We start from the raw sequence: 8,271 nt of genomic DNA on the forward strand, positions 1-8,271 counted from the left end.
GCCTCGCTCGGCGGGTCGCTTGGTTCGACCTTCTCACTGGTTTCTTGCCCTGCCCTGGAGCTGTGGGGAACAGTCGCTCTGTGACTTTCTGGTGTCTTTCTATGTACTTGGGGATTGTAGCGTGATGGAGGTGTCTTTCCCCCCGTGACCCCTTTCTACTGGACATCCAGATTTCCTCCGAGTTTATGGTGCAGATCTCATCAGTAACGTAGTACCTGTCGTTCCCCTCTGCCCTCTCCCTAGTCATTGTTTTTCTGTAGTTGCTGGTCATTCCCCTGGGTCTGGAGAAATGGCAAGGTTGTGCTGAGGGAGTATTGGCCACTGTTGACTGTATCTGTGACTTCAGAGGAAAGGCTGATGTGGATACTCAAAGTGCAGAGCTTTGGTCTCTGGCTAGAGCCTGCAGAAGTAAATTGCAGAGATCTGTGTCACTGAAGGAAGAAGAAATAGGCTTACATTGCCTGTGCTTACTGCAGTTATTCAGTTGAACAGAATTACATGCTATTTTTTTTACCCAGTTGTTCTAGTCTGTGTGTCTCCCACTTGTTGCTTATGCATGATTCTTTCTAGAGAAGTGCTTTGCTTTTTTCTTTCCTGTTCCCCTTACCTGTATGTAATGAACTTTTTGTTGCTTGTCACTCTTTTCTTTTTTACAATGTGTTTGTGTTCTCTTTCTTCTCCTAAAGTTATCATAAATAGAGTTGCTCTTCACATGAGGTTGGGTTACCTTCAGATAGAGGGAATGTTAGATCCCTTAGTTTGTTGAATGTATTAATATGTTCTGTTAATACCAGGAAGACAATACTTAGTTCACTACTGCCTAAGTTATTAAATTGCAAAATGATACTCATGTGCTTGTCAAATATTTTCCTGTATTAATTGATGATATTATGTCTGGTTTTGATGAATTGTTGTCTTGATGAGTGACATTTTTTACATGTTAAGCAAATAAACTGGATTTGGTAAATATCTGAAAAAATATTTTGTAACATTGTATATTGTGCTACCCCCATACTAACAGGATGTGAAAACTTTAAGGTGTACAATGCCCTCTTGAAACTAATGCATGTGTTCTGTTATTTTTAAAATGCTTTGCACAGTTTGTCTGCTCACACAAAGCCGTTCAAGCCTTAGTAAAACTCACAGGTCTTGAACTCATCTGTTTCTTGTAGTTAGGAGTGGCTGCCCAGTACTGCTTTATCTAGTCAGCAGGGGGCAAAATGTAGCTTGGTTTTTCTGAATCTGAGGTGAGCAAACTGACTGAAAACTAGAGTTTTTTTGCTATTGGCTGTCCTATATTGAGTTGATTGCATTTTGAAAGTAGTTTAGACTATCTTTCAGATATCAAATTTCAGAATGTTTATAAACTTCTAATACTTTATTGATAGTCCCTTGAAAAGCTAGAAATTTTTACTGCTAAAGATGTTGTTGGTAAAAGTTAAATAAGCATTGGATAGTCTTGGAAGAGATATAAATTGTTTGTGTGAGTAATGAACCCCACATAAGAACAAAAATGTGACCGTGTCTTTGTGTGATGATCTGGCGACACTTGATGTGGAATCTCATACTATACCAATGTATCTTAGGGTTCCTGGTTTGCTTTAGGAAGCCCAAGGCTTTCTGTTGAATTAAAAAGCTCTTTCAACATACTATAGAGGACTTCAACAGTTTTATTTTGTGAATAGTTAAATGTGTCAGTTATCAAGACAGACAAGTGCACAATTTTCCAGATAAACTGAGCAGGGACAAAGAACTTTTGTATTCAGCAACAAAGACTGTGGTCTTGTCTTGCAGGTGGCTAGCATCCGGTAGCCTTTTTCCTTTGTCATGTATCCACACAAGCACCTCTCTGCAGAAATTTGGGAAGTGGGAGAAAAAGAACAGGATTGTTTACCCTCCGCAGCTGCCTGGAGAACCTCGCAGACCAGCTGTAAGGATATACCTGTGAATTTCCTTACCTGTTTGTTTAGCAGTTTCTGAACAGATTGACACTGTCTCTGCTCTGGGTGACTCCACAAGGCATTAGTTTGATAGCTTATTTGTTATTTAAGATTTTAGTCAGTTTGGCATATTTATATAGTAAAACATCACTTTGAATGTTTTCCATTTCTAAATGATATTGGAGCTTCAAGTTGCTTGCAGCTGATCACCTACATAATGAGATGCAAACTGCAAAGGTACTATCCTCTCTAGAAGTCTCTGAACTACAATGAGGTAGAAGCTACCAAGCATGTATCATCATACACTTGTTTGCACTGACAGTAAATAACTAGAGAAGAACGTGATTGTATTGTTGCTTCTGTGCACAGAAATATAAATGTAACTTTCCTTGAGCAGTGGAGTTAGTTGTGCCCGTTTGATGTAGACACAATAGAGTGCACGCTCTTTTAATTTCTTAATTTCTCTGCATTATTGATTCTCTGAGGTCTGATAATGTGTCACCTCTTGCTGTGGCCTCCCCCTAGTGAAGCTACTCAGAGATTGTTTTCTGTCATACTCGTTGCTTTAAATGTTTAATATGGACTGGGAGGCCCTAAAGTTATGAGGGACATGCAGGTCAGATATGGCATATGATTGCAAGAGATATTTTCTTGGGAAACTATTTTACATATACTGTACAGTGGGGTTGTTTCTTCAGTCTGTTGTACGATAACTTGTGTTTTACTAAACCATAAACTGAAGCAAAGAATCTAAAATCCTTTTGTTACTTGTATGCTCAGTTGTGGTGGGTTGATCCTGGCTGGACGCTGGTGCCCACCAAAGCTGCTCTGTCACCTCAGCTGGACAGGGGAGAGGAAGTATAACGAAAGGCTCGTGGGTCAAGATAAGGACAGGGAGAGATCACTCGGCAATTACAATCACGGTCAAAACAGACTTGACTTGGGGAAAAAGTAATTTAATTTATTACCAATCAAATCAGAGTAGGATAATGAGAAAATTAAAACACATCTTAAGAACACCTTCCCCACACCCCTCCCTTCTTCCTGGGCTTAACTTTACTCCTGATTTTCTCTACCTCCTTTACATGTGCTTTTGTGGGCCGAGAGTGTTTATCGCTTCTGTGAACGTTATGGCCTAGGATGTAGACATACTGTGCACTGTGCTGACTAATGCAATGTATGTGAAAATGCAGTTATCGACCAACTTGCTTATTAAATCATTTTTTTTACCTGTTCATAAAGAATACCATCTCTTTCAAATTTGTATGGATGTTAAATTTTACTAGCTAGTTTTGGCCCCTGTTGATACAGTGATAATATTAAATGGGTCTTTGGAGACAGCTCTTCATGCCAATCAAACTTGAAACCCTCTTCACTTCTGAAGAGGTAATTAAGTTCATTCTGGTAATATTGTTTAGTTGCTATCCCTGTAGGTTGACGTGACAGCAGAGTAATATTTTTAAGACTGAATGGGCATGTCAGTCTTAGACTGCTTCAAAAGATGGGGAGGAGGAAAGGAAAAGATGATGAAAAATCTTCTGATTATCCTTTTCAGGGACTTCTGTTATAAACTATTTCTCATAAGATCATATTAAAATTTTCTGTATGCTAGCTACTTTTTTTAATGCTTTCAGTTTCAAGTATCAAAGGTATGCCTGATTTGGTATGTTCATGGTATAGTAGGGGGAATCTTACTTATTCTTTGTAAGAAAATAGATTGTAGAGCAGACATGTATGCTCCATTCTTGTTTTCACAGCAAAATTACTGATCCTCTAACTTTTTTTGCACCTAGGAAATATATCACTGTCGGAGGGAAATAAAATATAGCAAAGATAAGATGTGGTATCTGGCAAAACTGGTAAGCAAAAAGTACTTTGTACTGTGTTTATTAGAATGCGAAATTTAGTTCCTGTATTTGCCTTAACAGCCTAGTTCGATTACAGTCTCATCAGCATCTTCATAATAAGAGTCCTGGGGAAGAGCATGCATCTGTGCAGGCGAACAGTTGTTTGTAGTTTGGTTTAGCTGCTTTATCCTAGTATGCCCTCAGATGTGTACCCAGGATCACATACTGTGGAAGAATTTTTGTGTTGGTTTCTGCCTAGTAGTAGATGGCAAGGGGAACTTTGAAGGATAGTAATGGGCTGTTTTTCTCTTTAAGAAAAAAAATAAAATTGAATGTTTTATCAAGATTTATTCAATATTTAGCTCAGAAGTTCTGTATGTAAGATATTACATTGAAGAAGTGGTAATAATGAAACTAAAGTCTTTTGATTTGCTCTTTATAATGGCAAAATAATTTAAATACTGTCCTCTGAATAAGAGAAGGGAAATATTTGTAATTGCAGGAGTTAACTAACACTTTGATTGCAGATAAAAGGAATGTCCATTGATCAGGCTCTTGCTCAGCTGGAATTTAATGATAAAAAGGGAGCAAAGGTGATCAAAGAGGTATGTAGTAGTATTCTTTAACACTCCTAGTTTCAAGAAAACTTTAAAATCAATACCTATTAGCAGCAGTTTGGGGATGTTTCTATTTCTGTGTTTTTCTGTTTCTATTAAATCCATTGGGAGCATATTGAAACAACATTTTTGTAGCAGTCATGTAATGGTGTGACTTATGAATATGCAGAGGTCACTTGTGCTGGCTGTTTTAACTTGTAATGATAATAAATTACATGTGGGTACCCTATCTGACAACACTTGGTGTTAAGTTCATGGTAAATAATGCAGAATCCTTGTCGCTAACGGCTGCTACGTCTATGTGCTTTGGTTCTTAAAATGGTAAGAAATGAAGGGTATCATCAGGGAAAGGACTGAGTTTTGTGAAGGCATGGAAGGTTTTCATGAACTGTAGTTGTTAGGAGTCTCAAATTACTCATTTTCTTGGATGAAGCATTGATTTTTAGCCTAAGAATGACAAAGAAGTATTGTGTATTAGCTGAAAAACCTGAATGGTCTAAGTCCATTTTGCACACCTTGGAATTTGGTTCTAGTCTGATCTCTAATTAGGCAGAGGTTCATGGATGGAAGGCTGAGAGATGCTGGTGAGAACCATCTTTTCCACTCCCTTTCCTCACAAAAAATGTACTAAAGTTGTCCTGAAGTTTTTTCAGTCTGTATGCTGAGAATATACTTATGTAAAAGATGTTTGTCTTTTAACAGTTTTGATCTCTGTAGAATAGTTTTTCTGTAACTGACTTAAACTTGCAATTTCTTCTGTGTTATCTAGAGATAAGAAACAGCATTGCTTAAATTCCTACTCAATATTTCCATTTCTTTTCCTTTTGTTACAGGTTCTGTTAGAAGCACAGGAAATGGCAGTAAGAAATCACAATGTGGAATTCAAATCAAATTTACATATAGGTAAATTTTTTTCCTATTTTGGTGCAGAAAAAAGTCATCCTGCCCTACAAAAAAAGTTTTGTCCTTAATAAGATTTTGTTGCTTCAAATCAGCATAAATGAATGGTGGATATTTTCTAGTACACTTACCTTTACCAAAACATGAAAGGCACATGCTTCTGACTTGCAGCACAACTGAAGTTAGTGTCATTGTTGAGCCTTCAACCATCAGTTTGTCATAGTTGGTGTCTGACTGGTGTTCTTCTGGTGTCTGCTAGAAGCGTTGTTTTTAAAATCCATTCATCTGAGAGTGGAATTTATCCTCCTTGAGTTGAACAGAAGGTCTTGAAGAGGACAATGCTTGACATGATTCTGAAACACTAGACAAGAAACAAACTGTTACTACTTTTTAATGTTGCCAGTGAAAATAAATGCTGGAAGCTTTGTCTGTGGCGGGTACTAATAGATTTGCAGGGTTGGAATCTAAACTCATGTTAGAAAGAGTATAAAAGTAAATGAATGTTGACAGTGGGCTGCTTAATAAAAAGGCTTTGATTACAGGATAAGCTTGTAATAACTACAGCACTTCCTTGCCTAGAAAAATGTTAGCAAAATGTTTACTTGTAGGTGTTTTTAGGTCCAAAGAAAAAAATTCCAATTTTGCCAAATACAGTATGAATGTTATTAAGCTGACCTCATAAGCTTAAAGTAACCTGGATTGTAGAGCAGATTTGATTTAGGGTTCTTTGGAGCCTTCCAGGTCTTTGCTATAAGAAGGTTTGTCTGCTAGTGCAGGACTGGATGTGTAGATAATGAAAATACCTATGGTGAATGCAGTAAAGGGAGAAAGGAGAGAAAATTAAGTCTGTAAGACTTCTACAGGAATTCATGAGACAAACTACTGAAAAGCAGTGGAATTAATACCACCTTCAGAAGAGCTATGTAATCTAGTAAGTGCTCAGTGTAGCTTCCTTTGGATTTGTCCAATACTAGGTATTTATCTTTGCATGCATGCTTTCTAAATTCACCTTTTTGGTGCTCCTGAAGAGTGTTAATTCAATTAATGGTTTCCTCTATAGCATTAATCTGCTAAATGTAATAGAAGAAGGGTGGAGGAGAGAATCCTGAGTAGAATTAACTTTTCATATGCAGTCATGAAAAATACACTGTCAAGACAGTGTTTCAGTTGCAGATGTGTAGCAGTTTATTCTTGACTGAATAGTCTTCTCTCCCCCATGCCTTTTTTCCTTCAGCTGAATCAACGACGGGCAGAGGCCGCTATGTGAAGCGGATTCGTTATCATGGCAAAGGCATGTTTGGCATCATGAAAATCGTCAGGTGCCACTACTTTGTGAAGTTGGTGGAAGGTCCTCCTCCTCCTCCAGAGCCACCAAGGACTGGTTTTGACCAAGCAAAAGAATACGTGCAGCAGCTGCGAAGTAGAACCCTTGTTAATACACTGTGACAAACTTTTGTGACTATATAGGTATTTCTTGTTTGACAATGTAATTATATAAAAGAATAATTAAAATAATGTTTTAGTTATATCTTTGGTGCTGCTGGAGCTGGATGATGCAAGAATGATCATAGGCTTTTTTCTTATTTGTCAAGCCATTAAGTATGGAAAAATCTTGGAAAAGCAGCAACAGATGTTACTTTTTCTGAGTTACTTGGACCACAACATTCAAGCTCTATGCTGGACTATCAAATCTAGAACATACGGTGCCATTATAAAGCTTGTACGGACCTGTGGTTGTCCTCAGATTCATGCAGGTGTCTGTTATGTATGGTTGGGTCCTTTATTGTAAAAATAGGAGCTTGATAGTCATGTTGCAAGATCAAGATTTGGACTAAAATTAATAAAATTTGGCATCTTGAAGTAGCTGCAACAGTGGAACAAAACAAATAACAGTAATAGCTGAGATTATCAGGCATCAATTTATGGTTTCTTTGTCTGGGCTGTAATCCTCTTTCCTTACAGCCACTGTTGTGCATCTTAGGCACTGAGTCTGAGAGTGGGGAATAAAAAACTGAACTGAAGTTCAGGTTTTGACGGAGTCGCTTGGTGGCAATGTTTAATTTGTCAGAGGGGGAAGTGGCCATGAAAACTTAGAGCATGTTGAAACTGTGTTCTTGATTCTGACCATGGCATTAATAGTATGGTATGTGCATGGAGTTCAGGCTGTTCTCTGTGGAAACTCAGTATGGGTAACAGGCACAATATGGAAAAAAGCTTGTCTTGGTGAAGAGTGAACTAATTATTCTGCACTCTTGGGGAACAAATTGCTTTTGTAATGTTGAGGTAAGTAAAATGCTCCGTGTGTTTAATAGGGAATGGCTTGTTGCATATACAAATCAGGCTTTCAGTTCTTTGAAAAAAATCCCATTTTGTCATTACTTTTTTGAAGAGTGTGGTGGGTGGACCCTGGCTGGATGCCAGGTCGTCACTGAAACTGCTCTATCACTCCCCTCCTCAGCTGGACAGGGGAGGGAAAATAAAAGGCTTGTAGGTCAAGATAAGGACAGAGAGAGATCACTTGGCAATTACTGTCACAGGCAAAACGGACTTGGGGGAAAAAGTAATTTAATTTATTACCAATCAAATCAGAGTAGTATAATGAGAAAATTAAAACAAATCTTAAAAACACCTTCCCCACACCGCTCCCTTCTTCATGGGTTTAGCTGTACTCCCAATTTTTTCTACCTCCTCCCCTCCAGCAGCACAGGGGTATGGGGAATAGAGGTTGTGGTCAGTTCATCATATGTCTCTCTGCTGCTCCTTCCTCCTCAGGGGGATGACTCCTTACACTCTTCCCCTGCTCCAGTGTGGGCTTCCTTCCATGGCAGATAGTCCTCCATGAGCTTCTCCAATGTGAGTCCTTCCCACAGGCTGCAGTTCTTCACAAGCTGCTCCAGCCCGGGTCCCCGATGGGTGCTGTCTTTCAGGAACAGGCTGCTCCCAGGTCCTGCCAGCAAACCTGCTCCA

At 38.7% G+C, this 8,271-nt stretch overlaps 1 protein-coding gene across 1 annotated transcript in view; it reads left to right on the plus strand.

Moving 5' to 3' along the window:
• The window catches only part of MRPL22 (mitochondrial ribosomal protein L22), a 7,039-nt gene extending 209 nt beyond the window's left edge, over positions 1 to 6,830 (plus strand). The window contains exons 3-7 of the mRNA XM_010295039.1: positions 1,791 to 1,930; positions 3,734 to 3,799; positions 4,315 to 4,392; positions 5,238 to 5,307; positions 6,539 to 6,830. Of these exons, the coding sequence (XP_010293341.1) occupies positions 1,791 to 1,930; positions 3,734 to 3,799; positions 4,315 to 4,392; positions 5,238 to 5,307; positions 6,539 to 6,750 (566 nt within the window). The 3' untranslated portion in view covers positions 6,751 to 6,830. The remainder of the gene's footprint in view (positions 1 to 1,790; positions 1,931 to 3,733; positions 3,800 to 4,314; positions 4,393 to 5,237; positions 5,308 to 6,538) is intronic.
• Positions 6,831 to 8,271: the final 1,441 nt, after the last annotated feature.

This window comes from Phaethon lepturus, unplaced genomic scaffold, assembly GCF_000687285.1.
Source record: "Phaethon lepturus isolate BGI_N335 unplaced genomic scaffold, ASM68728v1 scaffold48599, whole genome shotgun sequence".
In the NCBI taxonomy this organism is placed as follows: domain Eukaryota; kingdom Metazoa; phylum Chordata; class Aves; order Phaethontiformes; family Phaethontidae; genus Phaethon; species Phaethon lepturus.